The sequence below is a fragment of the Crinia signifera genome, chromosome 12, assembly GCF_055691185.1.
Source record: "Crinia signifera chromosome 12, ASM5569118v1, whole genome shotgun sequence".
Lineage (NCBI taxonomy): Eukaryota > Metazoa > Chordata > Amphibia > Anura > Myobatrachidae > Crinia > Crinia signifera.
This window is the reverse complement of record NC_139228.1, coordinates 7,554,160-7,575,241: the sequence shown is the minus strand read 5'-3', so window position 1 is coordinate 7,575,241 and position 21,082 is coordinate 7,554,160. Positions and strand designations below refer to the sequence as shown.

Sequence of the window (21,082 nt, the reverse complement as noted above, 5' to 3'; positions counted from 1 at the left end):
TACTTTCCCTTATTGCTATAGGCACCGGTGATATAGAGCACCACAGCATACATGACGAGGGGCTGCATCTTCCATTTGTACATGAGCCAGATCCCCGCTGACACGGGGGGCAACTAGCGCACCACAGACCGGGGGAGGGCTGCTTTCCGTGGTTACCGCATGCGTTCCAGGAAGTTCCGGTATTCCGCTCCTTCCAGCAGTGTTGTCAGCGGGGAGGTTCCTTTTTGCGTTTGGCGCTTTATTTAAGGGTATATAAATCCGGGACCGGGGGCGAAGCCAATAGGTCTCTGATGCTGTCTCAGATAGACCTAAGGGCCGCATTTATCAAGTGATATTTGTGGCTAAATCCCGGGGTTAACTGCAAACAGGGGTGCAGAGAGAGGGGGGGAGCAGGTACAATTTACCCGGGCCCGGGCCTGTCAGGGGGGCCCTTGTCTGGACACACAGGTTTTTTTTTTTTATTTGGTGGCAAGTACCCCCAACATGACCCATTCCATTAGGTACAAAATGAGGTTGCGCTCCAGCACAGTCCAAAATTCAAAGAGGGGCAGTCACATCAACTGCTAGTGAGTCCAGGACAGTGATGCTTGGGGTGGCAGTATATACGACCCCCCTTTTGAATATTGGACTGTGCTGCTGGCTCACATCTGTAACTGTCACTGGCAGGGAAGTCCAGGAACAGAGCATTTTGTACCTAATGAAATGGGCCATGTTGGAGGGTATGTGTAAATCCTTTGCAAAGAGCATGTAACCCCTGGCAGAGCATGTTAACCCCTGGCAGAGCATGTAAATCAGGGCAGACAGGTTAATCCCTGGCACAGAATGTTAACCCCTGGTAGAGCATGTTAACCCCTGGTAGAGCATGTTAACTTCTTAATATGCAATGAGCATTACGGTGTGTGGTATAACGTGTAATGAGCATTATGGCATGTGGTATAATATGTAATGGGTGTGTGACATGTGTAATAGACATTACAGTGTAAATTTTTGTACGTGTATCCACCTTGGAAGCAGTGGCGTAACACCGGGTCCGCAGAGTGTGCGGGGATCTCCGTCCGTGGGTGCCCCAGGAAGTTGTTGTACCGGGGCCCAGGATTTCTCTTGGCGGCCCTGACTGCAAATATTAAGTATCCCCCAAATGTATTAAAGGGGACCGCAGCAGAAATCTCCGATCCCTGCTGCTGACCCCCCGGCTTCCGGCTCCAGGCATCGCAGAGACAGGCTCCTTTCGGAGCCCTGTCCCTGCGCCCTGGTAATAATACATCCAGGTGGTATAACTCAACACTGCAACGCGATGTCCGGCGATGTCATCTCGCCAGCCTCGCTGTATATTGATAAATGTGCCCCTAAATCTGGTGGCTCCATTTGTGACCTCATCCTGGCTGACTACTTCCTTGACAAAGGAAACGTTGGAGTCAGATTGTTTTCTATGGTCCTACAGCAGCACTTGATATGTTTTTTTCTCTTTTTCAAATAAAACACTGAATTTTGTCTTAAATTGGCGAGTGCTCCTTCATTCCCTCCTCAGGGAATTTGGGTGACATAATTGGTACACCATGGTGTGACCTTGGGTCACCCCACTAGTTGCCTTAGGTGTGCGCGAGTGCAGGTATATATGTGTGTATGTATGTATGAATGTATATGAAGTGCCTATGGGGTATATTGATTGTATGTGTGTGTGTGTGTATATATATATATATTGTGGGTCCTATGGCACTCTCACACTCAGGCTGGTCACCATGGAAAGGTAGTGGCTGGTACCATGTGGAGGTCATGTACCCCATAGTTAGTTTGGCCTTGGCGGCTTAGTGCCAGGCTAATACCTGTGCCCAGCACTCTTTCCTGATTGCTGCCACGTTTCATGGACACAGAACTTGGGACAGACATTTCTGCATTAATTGTTTTTATTTCTACCAAGGTGTAAAGTCCCTTTACTTGGAATGTATCGGGTAGGTGATACAGTCATACATAAGGTGCACGGTTAGTACAGACTGATTCTCTAACATCCATTCCTCCCGCAGTATCCAGCTCAGTCCTTGCTGCTCCTATTCCTCTGAATGGCCATACGTAGCAGGTAATCTGCACCCTGGCTGAGGATGAGACGTGCAGACAGCACCACCCATGGCTGCTGACGGATGAGGGAGTCCAGTCCTTTCCAGACTGAAAGACTTTACTCTCACCCCACATGACCTATTACATAATGACGTACACAGTCCAGCGTCTCTGTTAATGCCCTGTATAAGATCAAGTCCTACAGTACAATATAATAATGCCTGGTGCCTGCAGACACATTCACCTGGTGGGTTCTCTATAAAGTCCTAGAAGTTATTTGGATATAAGGCCCTGTGTTCCAGCTTCCTACTGTGATAACAATATTACTTCTACCTAGATATCAAACGTTGCTGATCCTCACGCTCAGTGGACTCCCGTCTTTCTCAGGCTTATCCCGGAAGGACTCTTCAAGTTTAAGTTTTTCCGGGTCTCCAAATCGGACAGTCTCATGGAAACAGCACGGCAGGGACACTTTAAGGACCTGGTCGAATAAGCTAAAGTCAGCCACGTATTTCCCACTGGAGGATAAGGAAATGATAGGGCTGAACTCGTAGCCCCAAAGAATCTCTTCCGGAAGGTAGGATGTGCGGACCTGGCAAGTAGCACTTGTAGGTTCCACTGTTCCACTAAGGATGACCACCAGCTCAAAGTCCCCTTCCCCGGCACGTATGGCTGCTTCCCTCAGCGGACTAGCCTCGTCCACTACATGATAGAAAGTCAGAGGCAGGATAAGGAATGGACTGTCGGTTGACGTGTCCACCTGGAAGTCCACATTGAACTGGTTCAGATGAACGTTCTCACCTTCTTTGGTGCCCTGTGTCTGTAGGAACTTGCCAGTCACTTGGCAACCGATCAGCAGGCTCTTGCGCATGTTGGCCACGCGAATCATTAGGCATAGCTTGCCTCCGTGTTGTGCAACCACAGCATTCTGGCTGAACTTGATGGTCTCCGCCCTTTTCTTTGGCCGAGCGATTTTTGCCAGGAAGGTTCCGGTGATGAAGATTTCCAGGATTGTGGTTAGAACGAGCTGGCTTATCAGTAGGACAATGGCTAACGGGCACTCCTCGCTGATGTAGCGGAAGCCATATCCGATGGTGGTCTGAGACTCCATAGAGAAAAGAAATGCTCCCGTCAACGTGTGGACCTGCATGACGCAAGGCGTGTGGTTAGCGGGAGCATTGAACTCCAGGAGATCTCCATGTACTAAGGCCACCAAGTACCAAATCACTCCAAAGACAAACCAAGTTCCTGCAAAGGTGGCGGAGAAGAGCAGCAGTTTGTATCGCCATTGCATGTCAATGAAGGTGGTCCACAAGTCCTTCAGGTAGAGGAAGCTCTTATCGGTGATGTGTTCCATACGTACATTGCTCCTCCCATCCTTTGTCATTACACGTCTCCGCCGTAGATTGGATCCAATGAGAGGCCGGCTGTCTGTCTGTGTTGTCTGGCTGTAGTAGACCTTCACTGGGGAAGTCATCTGTGAACAGCAGAAAACAAACAGCGTTAACACGAATCCCAGACTGATGCGGAGAGAATGGCATGGGTGCAGGCTCAAGTCCTCAGGCATATTCCCTCGCTGGAGCACAGGTGTACTCATTACTAACTGATAAATTATACAAAGCCACAGGTGCTGCTGATTATTTCACATGCGATTTTGTGCGGACACCTGGAAAACATGCCCGTTCGGGTTTCGCTGAAGACTGCAGTTAGGAACACAAGGCAAGGCTGTAATACAGGCATGTCCAACGTTGGCCCTCCAGATGTTGTGAAACTACACATCCCAGCATGCTTTGCAATAGTTTTAGCATTCTCTAATAGCAAAAATGAGGCAAAGCATGCTGGGATGTGTAGTTTCACAACATCTGGAGGGCCAACGTTGAACATGCCTGCTGTAATACCATGTCCCACTCTATAATTGGCCAGCAGGTGGCACTGTAGTCCTAAGCAAAAGCATGACACTGACTTCTAGATGCGTCCAATGTCTGAGTGCCAGGGGTCTGGCAGCGACTGCTAACCCATTTTCTGTCCCAAGTATGTAGATGAAGAGCTGGCATGCAGTCAGGGCAAGGTGCCACCGTGAGCACTATGGCAAGCCACCCCTACTCTTCCTACGGACCTCTCTGGATTGTGAAGAAATCCATCCCCCCAACAAAGACGCATTAATGCTGTGTCACCAACAGCGATTACATGTATGTTACACGCATTGCCCAATTCATAGATCAGACGATGACGTCTGTGTCCTGCAAGGAATATAACCATCAGTCCTGCAGCCAAGTCTGTGAGTTGTGTTCGGTAAAGGCCAGGCTATTGCTGACCTATGTAAGTCCTGAGAAAGGTGATGGCGATCCTATAATCACAGAAGAAGCACAGAGCATTGTTGTGTCAGGATGTAGGGATTGTGTATATCACAATTACACTAATATACTCGCCTACCAACCATGAATGGCCTGGAGGCTTCCTCTCTCCGTAGACCCACGGCATCCTGCAGGAATGCTATACTCACATTGGCCCTTATTCAGATCTGATTGCAGTACAGATTTGTTTGGAAAATGGGCAAAACCATGTGCACTGCAGGTGGGGCAGATGTAACATGTGCAGAGAGAGTTAAATTTGGGTGGGGTGTGTTGAATCTGAAATCTAAATTACAGTGTAAAAATAATGCAGCCAGTATTTACCCTGCACAGAAACAAAATAACTCACACAAATGTGACTCTCTCTGCGCATATTACATCTGCCCCACCTGCAGTGCACATGGTTTTGCCCATTTTCCAAACAAATTTGTACTGCGATCAGATCTGAATAAGAGCCATTGTGTCTGATTCTGCTGCTGCACAAGAGGGATAGCTAGTGATGTTATTTTAGTGGAGGTTCAGGGAACAGTATGCCATGTGCCCCCACCCCCTTTATTTGTCCTTGTAGTGCTTCCCCCTCTCCTACTCTGTCCCTCCCAGCGCGTTCCCATCTCCTCTTCTGTCCCTCCTAGCGTGTTCCCATCTCCTCCTTTGTCCCTCCCAGGCTGTTCCCATCTCCTCCTCTGTCCCTCCCATTGCGTTCTAATCTCCTCCTCTGTTCCTCCCAGCGCATTCCCATCTCCTCCCAGCGCTTTCCCATCTCCTCCCAGCGCCTCCCCATCTCCTCCTCTGTCCCTCCCAGTGCGTTCCCATCTCCTCCCAGCGCCTTCTCATCTCCTCCTCTGTCCCTCCCAGCACGTTCCCATCTCCTCCTCTGTCCCTCCCAGCGCCTCCCCATCTCCTCCTCTGTCCCTCCCGGCGCGTTCCCATCTCCTCCTCTGTCCCTCCCGGCGCGTTCCCATCTCCTCCTCTGTCCCTCCCGGCGCTTTCCCATCTCCTCCTCTGTCCCTCCCAGCGCGTTCCCATCTCCTCCTCTGTCCCTCCCGGCGTGTTCCCATCTACTCCTCTGTCCCTCCCAGCGCCTCCCCATCTCCTCCTCTGTCCCTCCCAGCGCGTTCCCATCTCCTCCTCTGTCTCTCCCAGCGCGTTCCCATCTCCTCCCAGCGGCTCCCCATCTCCTCCTCTGTCTCTCCCAGCGCGTTCCCATCTCCTCTGTACCTCCCAGCGGGTTCCCATCTCCTCCCAGCGCCTCCCCATCTCCTTCTCTGTACCTCCCAGCGCGTTCCCATCTCCTCCTCTGTCCCTCCCAGCGGGTTCCCATCTCCTCTGTCCCTCCCACCGCCTCCCCATCTCCTCCTCTGTCCCTCCCAGCACCTCCCCATCTCCTCCTCTGTCCCTCCCAGCGTGTTCCCATCTCCTCCTCTGTCCCTCCCAGCACGTTCCCATCTCCTCCTCTGTCCCTCCCAGCGCGTTCCCATCTCCTCCTCTGTCCCTCCCAGCGGGTTCCCATCTCCTCTGTCCCTCCCACCGCCTCCCCATCTCCTCCTCTGTCCCTCCCAGCACCTCCCCATCTCCTCCTCTGTCCCTCCCAGCGTGTTCCCATCTCCTCCTCTGTCCGTCCCAGCGCGTTCCCATCTCCTCCTCTGTCCCTCCCAGCGCGTTCCCATCTCCTCCTCTGTCCCTCCCAGCGCGTTCCCATCTCCTCTGTCCCTCCCAGCGCCTCCCCATTTCCTCCTCTGTCCCTCCCAGCACATTCCCATCTCCTCCTCTGTCCCTCCCAGTGCGTTCCCATCTCCTCCTCTGTCCCTCCCAGCGCGTTCCCATCTCCTCCCAGCGCCTCCCCATCTCCTCCTCTGTCCCTCCCGGCGTGTTCCCATCTCCTCCTCTGTCCCTCCCGGCGTGTTCCCATCTCCTCCTCTGTCCCTCCCGGCGTGTTCCCATCTCCTCCTCTGTCCCTCCCGGCGTGTTCCCATCTACTCCTCTGTCCCTCCCAGCTCGTTCCCATCTCCTCTGTCCCTCCCAGCGCCTCCCCATCTCCTCCCAGCAGCTCCCCATCTCCTCCTCTGTCCCTCCCAGCGCGTTCCCATCTCCTCCTCTGTCACTACCAGCGCGTTCCCACCACCTCCTCTGTCCCTCCCAGCGCGTTCCCATCTCCTCCTCTGTCCCTCCCAGAGCGTTCCCATCTCCTCTGTCCCTCCCTGCGTGTTCCCATCTCCTCCTCTGTCCCTCCCAGCGCATTCCCATCTCCTCTGTCCCTCCCACCGCCTCCCCATCTCCTCCTCTGTCCCTCCCACCGCCTCCCCATCTCCTCCTCTGTCCCTCCCACCGCCTCCCCATCTCCTCCTCTGTCCCTCCCACCGCCTCCCCATCTCCTCCTCTGTCCCTCCCACCGCCTCCCCATCTCCTCCTCTGTCCCTCCCACCGCCTCCCCATCTCCTCCTCTGTCCCTCCCAGCGCGTTCCCATCTCCTCCTCTGTCCCTCCCAGCGCGTTCCCATCTCCTCCCAGTGCCTCCCCATCTCCTCCTCTGTCCCTCCCAGCACCTCCCCATCTCGTCCTCTGTCCCTCCCAGTGACTTGCTGTTTGATTCATGTCTGTGGCTTCACAGTGACTTGCCCTTCTGCTCAACGGGAGGTTTCTGTCCTCCCTGAGCTCTGCCAGAGGAGGGACTCCTCCTCTGTTCCTCCCATCTCCTCCTCTGTCCCTCCCAGCGCGTTCCCATCTCCTCTGTCCCTCCCAGCGCCTCCCCATCTCCTCCTCTGTCCCTCCCAGCACCTCCCCATCTCCTCCTCTGTCCCTCCCAGCGCGTTCCTATCTCCTCCTCTGTCCCTCCCAGCGCGTTCCCATCTCCTCCTCTGTCCCTCCCAGCGCCTCCCCATCTCCTCCTCTGTCCCTCCCAGCACCTCCCCATCTCCTCCTCTGTCCCTCCCAGCGCCTCCCCATCTCCTCCTCTGTCCCTCCCAGCACCTCCCCATCTCCTCCTCTGTCCCTCCCAGCGCCTCCCCATCTCCTCCTCTGTCCCTCCCAGCCGTTCCCATCTCCTCCTCTGTCCCTCCCAGCGCCTCCCCATCTCCTCCTCTGTCCCTCCCAGCTCGTTCCCATCTCCTCTGTCCCTCCCAGCGCCTCCCCATCTCCTCCCAGCAGCTCCCCATCTCCTCCTCTGTCCCTCCCAGCGCGTTCCCATCTCCTCCTCTGTCACTACCAGCGCGTTCCCACCACCTCCTCTGTCCCTCCCAGCGCGTTCCCATCTCCTCCTCTGTCCCTCCCAGAGCGTTCCCATCTCCTCTGTCCCTCCCTGCGTGTTCCCATATCCTCCTCTGTCCCTCCCAGCGCGTTCCCATCTCCTCTGTCCCTCCCTGCGCGTTCCCATCTCCTCCTCTGTCCCTCCCAGCATGATCCCATCTCCTCCTCTGTCCCTCCCAGCGCATTCCCATCTCCTCTGTCCCTCCCACCGCCTCCCCATCTCCTCCTCTGTCCCTCCCACCGCCTCCCCATCTCCTCCTCTGTCCCTCCCACCGCCTCCCCATCTCCTCCTCTGTCCCTCCCACCGCCTCCCCATCTCCTCCTCTGTCCCTCCCACCGCCTCCCCATCTCCTCCTCTGTCCCTCCCAGAGCCTCCCCATCTCCTCCTCTGTCCCTCCCAGCGCATTCCCATCTCCTCCTCTGTCCCTCCCAGCGCGTTCCCATCTCCTCCCAGTGCCTCCCCATCTCCTCCTCTGTCCCTCCCAGCACCTCCCCATCTCGTCCTCTGTCCCTCCCAGTGACTTGCTGTTTGATTCATGTCTGTGGCTTCACAGTGACTTGCCCTTCTGCTCAACGGGAGGTTTCTGTCCTCCCTGAGCTCTGCCAGAGGAGGGACTTCTCCTCTGTTCCTCCCATCTCCTCCTCTGTCCCTCCCAGCGCGTTCCCATCTCCTCTGTCCCTCCCAGCGCCTCCCCATCTCCTCCTCTGTCCCTCCCAGCACCTCCCCATCTCCTCCTCTGTCCCTCCCAGCGCGTTCCCATCTCCTCCTCTGTCCCTCCCAGCGCGTTCCCATCTCCTCCTCTGTCCCTCCCAGCGCGTTCCCATCTCCTCCTCTGTCCCTCCCAGCGCGTTCCCATCTCCTCCTCTGTCCCTCCCAGCGCCTCCCCATCTCCTCCTCTGTCCCTCCCAGCGCCTCCCCATCTCCTCCTCTGTCCCTCCCAGCGCCTCCCCATCTCCTCCTCTGTCCCTCCCAGCACCTCCCCATCTCCTCCTCTGTCCCTCCCAGCGCCTCCCCATCTCCTCCTCTGTCCCTCCCAGCCGTTCCCATCTCCTCCTCTGTCCCTCCCAGCGCCTCCCCATCTCCTCCTCTGTCCCTCCCAGCACCTCCCCCTCTCCTCCCCTGTCCACCACAGCACGCCCCTCTTCTGTCCCCCTCTCCTCCTCTGCCCCCCACAGTCCATCCCAACAAACAAGTGGAACCACAACAGAAACCCAAACCACACCATGCTGTACAGGTCCTACACTTGTTCTGGCATCTCCAGGGCTAATAGGATAGGTGTATCTGTATAGACCACAGGTTCTCAAAGTCGGTCCTCAGGACCCCACACAGTGCATGTTTTCAGGTCTCCTCACAGAATTACACGTGGTATTATTAGCTCCACCTGTGGCTCTTTTAAAGTGTGTCAGTCCATAATGAATGCACCTGGTGACCTGGAAAACTTGAACTGCGTGGGGTCCTGAGGAACGAGTTTGAGAACCACTGATATAGACCGCACCAGGATTATTCTGGGTACACACCTACAGATTTATCTGTCCAATCTATCTGGGTGAAACAAAAACCTGGAAATGTTTGGGAGCAAATGACAGCGTTTTGGAGAACATTTTTGATTGTCCCAAACATTTCCAGGTTTTTGTCCCCACCAGATAGGACCAGGTTGGACAGATAAATCTGTAGGTGTGTACCCAGCATAAGGCTATGTAATGCCTCTGGATGTCTGTATACACGCTGGAAGCTCATCCATCACTGTGCTCACTATTTAACCCCTTCCAAAGACAGCAGCCCCGGCCGGGGCCATAGGTTATAGAACGCTGAGTGATTTGTGGGGGGCCGGTGCACCCTCTGCCTGGAGACAATCTCCTTCTTGTTGGACGGGTAGCGAGAACGAAGCCTGGAAATGTGACAGTGATTAATCACCGGGTATTGTATCACTGCTCCTGCATATTACAGCGCTAACAACAAGGCTTCTTCCCGCCACGGTCACATGAGACCTGCTGCTGTACCTCCGGCATAATAATACCGGCCGGGTGCATTGCACTAGTGTCAGCCTCCCAGGCCTTGCATGGCCTGCACACACACACACTGCTTCCTGCCAGCATTAACCATTACTTCCCCGGGCATGGGTAATGGTGATATGTGTGGCTGTGTCCACAGGGCCGGTGTAAGGCATATGTATGTATGTATGTATGTATGTGTGTATATATATATATATATATATATATATATATATATATATACACACACACACACACACACACTATAGTAATAATAAGGTTGTTACTGTAGTCTTATAATACAGCGTTATGAATAATATTGTGTGTTCTATGTCTTCTATCTACATTTGTTTTTTGCACATATTATGGGAACTACATTGGTGAATCACTTTGCACTGATTATTGTTTGTTGTCACCAGGGTAACCACGGCACACGCATTGCCCAGACGACGCGGCCGCTCCATACACGTTACTTCCGCCAGATGCCGTACGTGGCGGACGGGCTGGCTGCCGAGTTCCCGTGATTGGTGAGTTTTCACATTTATTCTGTTTGTTTACTGCCTTATGTTAATCTGATAAAGGGGCCTAGAGCCTCGAAACGTTATTAAATTTGCACGTTTACCACGTTACCTGCTGTTGTGTGGAGTCGCTGAGTGCCGCCCGCCATTGATTTAATACCCATTGGACGCTCAATCCAGGGAAGGCACCTGTGCAAGTAACCCCGCGCAGGGGGGGGGGCACGTATGCGATTCTCGCAGCGTATATGGGCACCTTTAGTGCCTGCAACATTTTGTGGACACAGCACTGAGATGGTGTATGCATACATGTACATATATATACGCATATACAGACTCGTGGGGATGGCGGCACTCGAAATAAATAAACCAGACAGGGCCAGATTAACAATGGGCCTGATGGAGCTACAGCTCCAGGTCCACTCTCTAAATGTGCCCATTTTGTAGCTGAGGGCCAGGACTTTCCAACAAGCCTGGCCCTGCGTTGCTAGCCCCCCGGGAACCGGAGATACCGTCAGGCAAAGCTGGACTGTTTTTCCCATAGGATAACATGGGACCCGCTAATTCCGGGTGTGGTATAATTACCCGACAGTCGGGATTCCAACAGTCATTACTCAGACGTCGAAATCCCGACTGCACAGCGTGGGGAGCGCAATGAAGCCCCTTGCGGGCTCGCTGCGCGTAGACCCCCACGAGGGAGCAGTCGGGATTCCGACGTCGGAGTATTGACTGTCGGAATCCCAACTGTCGGGGAGCCGTCCGGCACCCCTAATTCCAACCCCCACCCAGTTCCAACTGCATCACTGAAGCTCGAGGTTGATCTCAGTCTAACCCAAATCGCTGGGCCTTCAATCTGATACCAGCCTGGTCCATATGTGTTCATTGGTTCTAGAGATATTGCGGGTAAACCGATTTTTTTCATTTCTGAAATGTGATTTTATGGCTTTTCATGTTTGAGGGCAGATTCCTCTGGAACCAAACGGCCCAGATTCACAGGACAAAAATCATTCGAAGCCCACTTAAAAGTTCTTCAATATGATACATGTAAATGGGTCAGTTGGTTCCGAAGATATAGCTGGTTGTTTAAAGGGTTGGTGGGGGTAGTTTTCTCTCCTCCTCATACCAGAAAATGCAGGGACTAGGCTGGTGTAAAAGGGGCCAACCTGGGTAAATCCCTGCATTTTCTGGTGTGAAATGGATATTATTTCAAATAGCCGGGACCTGCATTGCTTTGAATACAGCCGGTCAGCCCCCTGTTCTCTGCCTGGCTGTCATTTTTGGCCAGCAGCGGCTGTCCCCCAGTTACTGCAAGCCTGTATTCCCCCTTGGCAATAAGCGTGCAATCCAACATGGCAATGAGCATGGAACCCCTGGCAATGAGCATATAGGTAAGCAGCACTTATGTAGCATAATTTTTAATAGGCATTATGGTGTTTGGCATAATACGTAATGGACATTATGGTGTGTGGCTTAACATGTAATGGGCATTATGGTGTAAATTTTAATGGGCACCTTTGGTGCGCAATGTCCCTGTTTATGAAGCATATTGTGTATCATTGCTCAATTTGTTTGGTATAGTGTATATTTGGCTCAATCCATGTGGCAAAATGTGAATTTTGGCTCAGTCGGTGTGAATTTTTTCTCATTCCATGTGGCATAATGTGTAAGAAGTACAGTATAAGGGGTTACTATTGTGTTGCATGATTTGTATAAGGGGTATATGGTATTGGTAAACTTAGGTGACCACATAAAAGCATACCTGCCTACCCTCCCGCATTTAGAGGGAGTCTCCCGTTTTTTTCAATCCTTCTCCCGCCCCCCGCAAATCCCTTGGATTCTCCCGGTTTTTGATCCCTTTGCAAAAACATACCTGAGTGCGCATGCGCTAACGCGATTTTGTGGGGGCGTGGCCTGCCTGAATGCGCGACGTCATTATAACAGCCACCGCGGGGCTGTGAGGGTAGCGAACTAGGAACGTGTGGTGCGGCAGTGTCAGTGAGTGAGCCCGGGAGCCGGGAGCACGAGTCAGACTCAGCTGTGTTAGGAGCGGAAGCTGCAGTAAGTATAACTCATACAGCAGCCTGACTCCCCTTCTGGGGAAACCTGTGGTTCTGCTCACACGGTGGGAGAGCGGTCAGGTGCCCTCATCTCATCTCTGGGCTCCTCCTGAGCCTCATTGCTGCCAATCTCTGCAAGCTGCTGGGCTGTTCTCTCCGTCCGTCCCCCCCCCCTCCTCCCTGCCTTATATCACTCTACTGTCTCTCTTGCTGGCCACTATACACGTTGTTTTCTCACACATACGTGCACTGAGGAGATTCCTATGTCATTGTTCTGACATACACTGCACCTCACTAAAAATAGAGAAAAACATTTCTAACGCTGTAAGCAGCATACCTCTCTCCCCCACCCACTATGCCTGCTTCTTATTGCTCCTCTCTCCCCCCATCACTGGGCCCCGCTCCCGACTTGAACCCAAGACATGCTCCACTCCTCCTGTCATGCCCATAAATTTACAAGCTAACTGCCTGCCTGTGTACTGCCTGCCTTGCTACAAGGGCATACCTCCCAACTTTTTTAATTGAAGATTAGGGACACTCACACGGCTTCGCCGAAAAGGCGGCGTGGTATATGCAAATGAGGACGCTGCATATGCAAATAAGGGTCGCGCCCCCATTTTTTGCCACCGACCCGCTGAATAGACGCTGTGCGCATGCACATCTAAAATCTCCCACAAACTGTTTTTCAAAAGTAGGCAAGTATGCATAAAAGGTGCTGAAATGTTGTCTACCAAGTTTTGGCTTTCAGTATTTTTTTTATGACTGTAGTGCCGCCTCACCCCGCAAGTAACATCGGCATCCTGCGGGTGCACCTTTGGAGTGCACCCGCCAATATCTCTCCCTGCATTTTTTCTTATGCCAGCCCCCTGCCTTTTCCAGGCATATATAATTAGTTGAAAGTATTTACACAAACAGAGACACACCCATGAGCAGACCACCCAACCAGAACACTGGTCACGCCCCCCACATTATTAGGTGCTGGCCACAACCCCTATTACTGCACATAATAGGCCCTTGATCATTTTCAGCTCCAGGCCCATTTACACCTTTATCTGGCACTGAAACCAGACTGTGGCATCTTGAATCACCAAACGTTTCTGAGGAAAAACCTGCACCTTGATAAAGGGGCCTAAGGGCTCAGAAATGTTGGTGATTCCAGTTGCCACAGTCTGGTTTATTTCTTGTTAGGGCCGCCATCCCCACAAGTCTGTATATTAACAGTATCTTCTGCGCAATTGGAGGCAGGGCCGGCGCTACCCACTCAGCAGCTCCTGCAAAGCAGGGAGGCGCCATGCTGAAAAGGCGCTGTCTCCCTCCCTGCTCTGCTAAAGCTGCCTCAGCCCTCACTGTCACTGCCTCCTGCACGCTGCCCGCAGCGCCTGCCTGACAGCTGTCAGGCGGCAGTATAAAGAGCTGCTCCCTGCCCCGCGAGTGCACACAGCCTGCACGCCACCCGCAGCGCCTGTCTGACAGCGGGTCACAGTATGGAGAGGCTGAGCACCCTGTACCGCGCACACACTGTCCTCCTCCTGCGACCTGCCCCCTCTTCCTCACGGACACTTGTGCTGAGGCATGTAGCGCTGTCTGTGAATGCCTGGATGACATGTCATGTCCGGATCCGCCCCCTACCCATTGCTCCCTGCGCCTGTCAGCTGTCAATCAAATGACGAACAGGCAGCAGCCGCCTCCCCTTCCTTCCCTCTTCTCAGTGTGCTGTGCCAGTGCCACTGCCAGTCCTCAACACTCCTGCCCCTCTTCTTCCGTCTCTTCCTTCTCTCCCCGCCTTTCCCCCTCCATCACGAGAGGGGTGTAATGGCGTCCTCAGCGTCCTGACTACGCAGATAGAAGAGGAGGGACTGCACAAGAGTTAAACAGCAAAAGAACAGTCAGTCTTTATTATACATGTTTATAAAAAATACATTTAATAAATGTAGATTTTTTTATATTAATTTAAACACTTTTAAAATAATGGGCTGGGTTATGTGCCTAAAGGTGGTCATACAGGCTGCAATAGCAGCGTGCGATGCAATGTGCGCTCCTGCAGGCATCACATCGCACAGTACAAAAAGTATTTGCTGCACATACTTTGTGTACTGCTTTCAGATCGCATCGCACACACATTGCAGGCATTCCATGCGATGCGATCTAGCCAATAACGTATGCGATTCTCGCAGCGTGTATGGGCACCTTTAGTGCCTGCAACATTTTGCGGACACAGCACTGAGATGGTGTATGCATACATGTACATGCACCCGAGATCCTCCATAGGATCGTATGTTGCATACACTCCCACAATCGGGCTGCAGCTTGTTGCAAGGCAATGTGAAAGGGCGCAAAATGTATGGTTTGCAGGAGGGCGCCGGACACCCTAGCACCGGCCCTGATTGGAGGGCACCAGTTTTTCTTCTTTTTTTACAATCACAGATACACTGGACATTTAGGAGTCCTTCCACCCCAGGACTATGTATATATATATATATGTGTGTGTGTGTGTGTGTGTGTGTGTGTGTGTATAATATATATATATATATATATATATATATATATATATATATATATATATATACAATGCTCTGCTCCTGCACTTCCCTCTTATTACTGTATGTCTGCCATCACCTGTGCAGGATCTCACTGATATATATACATACGTATTGAGGCCAGCATTGCCTTATACCTGTCATGAAGGTAATTGTGGGGTGGCAGGGGCAAACGCAGGATTTTCAGAAGGGGGTTTCCAGAGGGGCAGAGCAAAGCACGGAGATGGACACTTAGGTGACCCAGTATATGCTTTGATGTCCCGCGGGTGGTAGGGGGTATTATATCCACCGCTCAGCATGTAGGGCCTGCATCAGTAATTTCCACTAATTACCAGGGGTGGATTTAGGGATGAGGGCACCCCTAGGCACAACAATAATGTTCGCACCCCCCACCCCCCTCCCCACCACCACCTGATTTATAAAAAGGCCAATAACTGACATGTTCTTTTATTATGAATACATATTTACTACGTAGGACAGTTTACAGGGGCAGTATCCTGCATGTCCCATCCATTTACACTCTATTTAAGATGTAATATAGTACAGTACAGTGGATATTTTGCAGTTATTGGTACATTTTGGGCTGACAGTAATATCACAGGCATCCAAGTGCCGCCCCCAAACATGTGCCGCCCCTAGGCACGTGCCTAATGGGAAATTCGGCTCTGCTAATTACCCCTTTACTGCACAGATGGTGGGAGATGAGGTGGGAGAAGGGGGCATTGGGCTGAGTGAAGGGGCCCTGATACATAACTTCCAGGGTGGTAGAGGATGTTTCATACGCAGAGGAGGGGTATATAGTGGAGTGGGCTTATTATTCCTAATTTTCTGGTGGGAGTACAACTTGCTTGACTGCAGATATCTCCAGTTTCTGGAAATAGATTTCTTAGATTTTAATGGAATTAAAAACTAGAGAATCCCACCTACCAAATGGTATTGGGGACTAGGGGATCAGAGTTCAGGAGGCAGAGCAATCCGCCAACGAGTATATAAAACTACATATCAGGTGTGTGGAGCTGGAGCAGTAACCAACAGCTGGAAGGCTGATATCTCTGGTTCTGGGAACAGTAGAGACAAGCTCCTAGTGTCCATCAAAGGGGGAGAGTCCCAGCTTTAGGAATATACCCTCAGAAAAACTCAGTCAGACAGAACCTGAAATATTTGACTGGGAATTGCAATCAACAGGCTTGGATGGGGACCACTGCTTTGAAGTCAGATATCTCCGGTTCCCAAGGTCCGATTTTAAAAATTCTTGTACTCTTGGAAAGAGGGGACCCTCAGCTTTCAGCCTAGGTCCCTTAGACTCCTGGGGGGGTTTCTGGGTACTCGGAAACCCCCCCTGCGTGTGCTACTGGGTGGTTGTGTTAGTTATCCTAGGATACGCCGTGTGGGTCGGAGGTGTATGCGGTGCTGGTTACCCGGTGATACGGCGTGTGGGTCAGAGGTGTATGCTGTGCTGGTTACCCAGTGATATGGCATGTGGGTCTGAGGTGTATGCGGTGCTGGTTACCCGGTGATATGGCGTGTGGGTCTGAGGTGTACGCAATGCTGGTTACTCGGTGATACGGCGTGTGGGTCAGAGGTGTATGCGGTGCTGGTTACCCGGTGATACGGCGTGTGGGTCGGAGGTTATGCGGTGCTGGTTACCGGTGATATGGCGTGTGGGTCGGAGGTGTACGCAATGCTGGTTAACCGGTGATACGGCGTGTGGGTCGGAGGTGTACGCGGTGCTGGTTACCCGGTTACCCGGTGATATGGCGTGTGGGTCGGAGGTTATGCGGTGCTGATTACCTGGTGATACGGCGTGTTGGTCGGAGGTGTACGCAGTGCTTGTTACCCGGTGATATGGCGTGTGGGTCGGAGGTGTATGCGGTGCTGGTTACCCGGTGATATGGCGTGTGGGTCGGAGGTGTATGCGGTGCTGGTTACCCGGTGATATGGCGTGTGGGTCGGAGGTGTATGTGGTGCTGGTTACCCGGTGATATGGCGTTTGGGTCGGATGTGTATGCGGTGCTGGTTACCCGGTGATATGGCGTGTGGGTCGGAGGTGTATGCTGTGCTGGTTCCCCGGTGATATGGCGTGTGGGTCGGAGGTGTATGCTGTGCTGGTTCCCCGGTGATATGGCGTGTGGGTCGGAGGTGTATGTGGTGCTGGTTCCCCGGTGATATGGCGTGTGGGTCGGAGGTGTATGTGGTGCTGGTTACCCGGTGATATGGCGTTTGGGTCGGATGTGTATGCGGTGCTGGTTACCCGGTGATATGGCGTGTGGGTCGGAGGTGTATGCTGTGCTGGTTCCCCGGTGATATGGCGTGTGGGTCGGAGGTGTATGCGGTGCTGGTTACCCGGTGATATGGCGTGTGGGTCGGAGGTGTATGCGGTGCTGGTTCCCCGGTGATATGGCGTGTGGGTCGGAGGTGTATGCGGTGCTGGTTACCCGGTGATATGGCGTGTGGGTTGGAGGTGTATGCTGTGCTGGTTACCCGGTGATAAGGCATTTGGGTCGGAGGTGTATGCGGTGCTGGTTACCGGTGATATGGCGTGTGGGTCTGAGGTGTATGCTGTGCTGGTTTCCCGGTGATATGGCGTGTGGGTCGGAGGTGTATGTGGTGCTGGTTACCCAGTGATACGGCATGTGGGTCGGAGGTGTATGCGGTGCTGGTTACCCGGTGATATGGCGTTTGGGTCGGAGGTGTATGCGGTGCTGGTTACCCAGTGATACGGCGTGTGGGTCGGAGGTGTATGTGGTGCTGGTTACCCGGTGATACGGCGTATGGGTCGGAGGTGTACTCAGTGCTGTTACCTGGACAGAGGGGTGTATAAGTGCTTATCTGTGGGTACAATGCAGTGCACGTGCTATGATGCTTCGCGCCTTCTGCGGGGGCGGTGGGCGCGTTGGGGGGTCTGGGAGGTCTATGCTATGTCAGGGAGTCTGGGATATTGCTGCTATGTCAGGATATTGCTGCTATGTCTGGGAGGTTGCTGCTATGTCAGGATATTGCTGCTATGTCTGGGAGGTTGCTGCTATGTCAGGATATTGCTGCTATGTCGGGGAAGGTTCTGCTATGTTAGGGAGGTTACTGTCATGTCGGGGAGTCTTGGAGATTGCTTCTATGTCGGGGAGGTTGCTGTCATGTTGAGGAGTCTGGGAGATTGCTTCTATGTCGGGGAGTCTGGTATATCGCTGCTATGTTAGGGATGTTGCTGTCATGTCGGGGAGTCTGGTATATCGCTGCTATGTCAGGGAGGATGCTGCTATGTCGGCATATTGCTGCTATGTCGGGGAGGTTGCTGTCATGTTGGGGAGTCTGGGAGATTGCTTCTATGTTGGGGAGTCTGGTATATCGCTGCTATGTCAGGGAGGTTGCTGCTATGTTAGGGAGGTTGCTGTCATGTCGGGGAGTCTGGTATATTGCTGCTATGTTAGGGATGTTGCTGTCATGTTGGGGAGTCTGGGAGATTGCTTCTATGTCGGGGAGTCTGGTATATCGCTGCTATGTCAGGGAGGATGCTGCTATGTCGGCATATTGCTGCTATGTCGGGGAGGTTGCTGCTATGGAGCCTGGCAGCGGGATCATTAATTTACGAATGAGCCAATGGCAGAAAGATTTTTACCATTGGTGGCATATGCATAATTTGCACCTGGTGGGGTGCAGGTGTGACCGCTCAGTGCAACCACTAAATCTGATTATGGAACCTAGACCTCAGGTCATGGAAATGTAACTGAGTAATGAGCTGAGGTACCGTGTGCGGTCCCACATGACAACAGTAGAGGGCACTGTACACGCTGAAGCAACACGAAACATGCCGCCATGTGTACATTTTGCTGTGTAGTTCCCGATTTCCACAATGTCACATCGGGATAATATATAGCCGGAATGTGTTGCGTTGTCACTGCGCTCTAATAGGAGTAGTTTCGATACTAAATAGAGGTGTGAGATTTGGCAGCTTCGCCTTATTCTCCGGGATAATCCTGGGTGAATTTACTAAAATTCTGATGTACTGGCCGATGATGCTCTTGCGATGGTGGATTGCGACTGGGTGGAGAGGAGGGAATTTGGATCCCTGCAGGTGTATGCGCTGCTAGTGGGGATGGTGACAGCTGCTGATTGGCTGTGACTGGCTTTGGATCTAAGCACTGATTGTCTGGAGGCTCTGCGAATTGTGGAATCCGTTATTGTGGAGAACAGCAATAGGTGTATACCACAGGTTCTAAAAGTCGGTCCACAGGACCCCACACAGTGCTTGTTTTGAAGGTCTCCTCACAGAATCTAGTGAAAGAATTTGCTCCACCGGTGGATCTTATAAAATGTCAGGTGACCTGGAAAACATGAACTGTGTGGGGTCCTGAGTTCTGTGTTTGATAACCACTGGTGTATACACGCAGCACTCCTAAGTCTGCCTGATTCGGTATGTGTGCTGCCCTCTGGAACCCAGCTCCAATGTGGTGGATTGTACTGGAGAAGAGGACCGAGCAGCAGGTAAAGGGTGAGTATATGTGAGCTTGGGTATTGCACTCTATCTACAGTGGTTCCCTGAGTAGTGGCATGCTGGGACCTGTGGTCCTCCGGTAAACGACGGTATGACAAAGGGTGAGGGATATCAGTCCAGGCATTGGGTTCCCCTTGAGGATAACTAATAGGGAGATCACTACACTTGTTGGTTTGGCTGCAGCATGGTACCAATGTGATTTGCCACAATTTGGAATATGAAACCTCATTACACGTGTGTGACTCCCATGCATTTTGGTCTTTAGAAAATTTGCAAATAATGCAAGAAAATTAAACTAAGTAACTTTCCCCGATGTACAGAACAGGGACCATCCATGGGCCCCACCCCAGATCTATCAGGGCTGCGCACCCCTCATGTCCCCTTCTGGCACCCAAAAGCGGATGTCCGTGTCTATGCCAACGATCGGCCCCTTGTGTAATGCCAGTCTCCCGCCAGCTGTGCACCTGTCTCCTGCTCCCTATATGACGCCACTGATTGGCAGGCAGTGACGGAACATCGCCGAACCAGAGCCAAAGAGAAATATTGTTGTTCGGGAGGATGGATGGCTAAATGTTGGTTGTCCAAATGGACTGGAGCATGCAGCGAGGAGGAGGAGGAAGGTACTGAGAGCCGACTGTTTTATGGAGCAAACACTGGCACCATTGTGCATTCCGTAGGAGAGGGCTTGAATACATCCCTGGCTGCACAAAGAGGCCTTCACAATGGACTCTCATTAGCATGCACAGAGAGGGACGGGCTGTGATTATCCTTCTGCCTCTCGCTCCTCATCTGATTTCTCCTCTTTCAGCATCTCCTTCATGTGTCTGACTTCAAACACTCATTCTGTATGCAGGTGCTGCAAGCCGGGCCAGAGGCCTGAACTCTGCTGCAGATTTGCTTCATAACATAGGAAGAGACATAGCAACACCTGTACATCCTAACATCACTCAGCAACCTCTATCCTACATACATAGGACAGGATGTGACCCTGACATCACCATAGCAACACCTGTACATCCTAACATCACTCAGCAACCTCTATCCTACATACATAGGACAGGATGTGACCCTGATATCACCATAGCAACACCTGTACATCCTAACATCACTCAGCAACCTCTATCCTACATACATAGGACAGGATGTGACCCTGACATCACCATAGCAACACCTGTACATCCTAACATCACTCAGCAATCTCTATCCTACATACATAGGACAGGATGTGACCCTGACATCACCATAGCAACACCTGTACCTCCTAGTGTCACTCAGCAATCTCTATCCTACATACATAGGACAGGATGTGACCCTGACATCACCATAGCAACACCTGTACATCCTAGCATCACTCAGCAACCTCTATCCTACATACACAGGACAGGATGTGACCCTGACATCACCATAGCAACACCTGTACCTCCTAGTGTCACTCAGCAATCTCTATCCTACATACACAGGACAGGATGTGACCCTGACATCACCATAGCAACACCTGTACCTCCTAGTATCACTCGGCAATCTCTATCCTACATACATAGGACAGGATGTGACCCTGATATCACCATAGCAACACCTGTACATCCTAGCATCACTCAGCAACCTCTATCCTACATACATAGGACAGGATGTGACCCTGACATCACCATAGAAACACCTGTACATCCTAGCATCACTCAGCAACCTCTATCCTACATACACAGGGTGGGATGTGACCCGGTCCCTCGCCATAGCAACACCTGTACATCCTAGTGTCACTCAGCAACCTCTATCCTACATACACAGGACAGGATGTGACCCTGACATCACCATAGCAACACCTGTACCTCCTAGTGTCACTCAGCAAT

The 21,082-nt window shown here is 52.3% G+C and overlaps 1 protein-coding gene and 1 long non-coding RNA gene across 2 annotated transcripts in view; one reads left to right on the top strand and one right to left on the bottom strand.

Annotated features, from left to right (window-relative positions):
• Nucleotides 1-1,886: 1,886 nt before the first annotated feature.
• KCNJ10 (potassium inwardly rectifying channel subfamily J member 10) overlaps nt 1,887-21,082 on the bottom strand; it is a 44,110-nt gene continuing 24,914 nt past the window's right edge. The window contains exon 2 of the mRNA XM_083165945.1: nt 1,887-3,529. Within this exon, the coding sequence (XP_083022071.1) occupies nt 2,393-3,529 (1,137 nt within the window). The 3' untranslated portion in view covers nt 1,887-2,392. The remainder of the gene's footprint in view (nt 3,530-21,082) is intronic.
• The window catches only part of LOC146049416 (uncharacterized), a 32,058-nt gene continuing 30,609 nt past the window's right edge, over nt 19,634-21,082 (top strand). The window contains exon 1 of the long non-coding RNA XR_014466116.1: nt 19,634-19,855. This is a non-coding gene — a long non-coding RNA (uncharacterized LOC146049416). The remainder of the gene's footprint in view (nt 19,856-21,082) is intronic.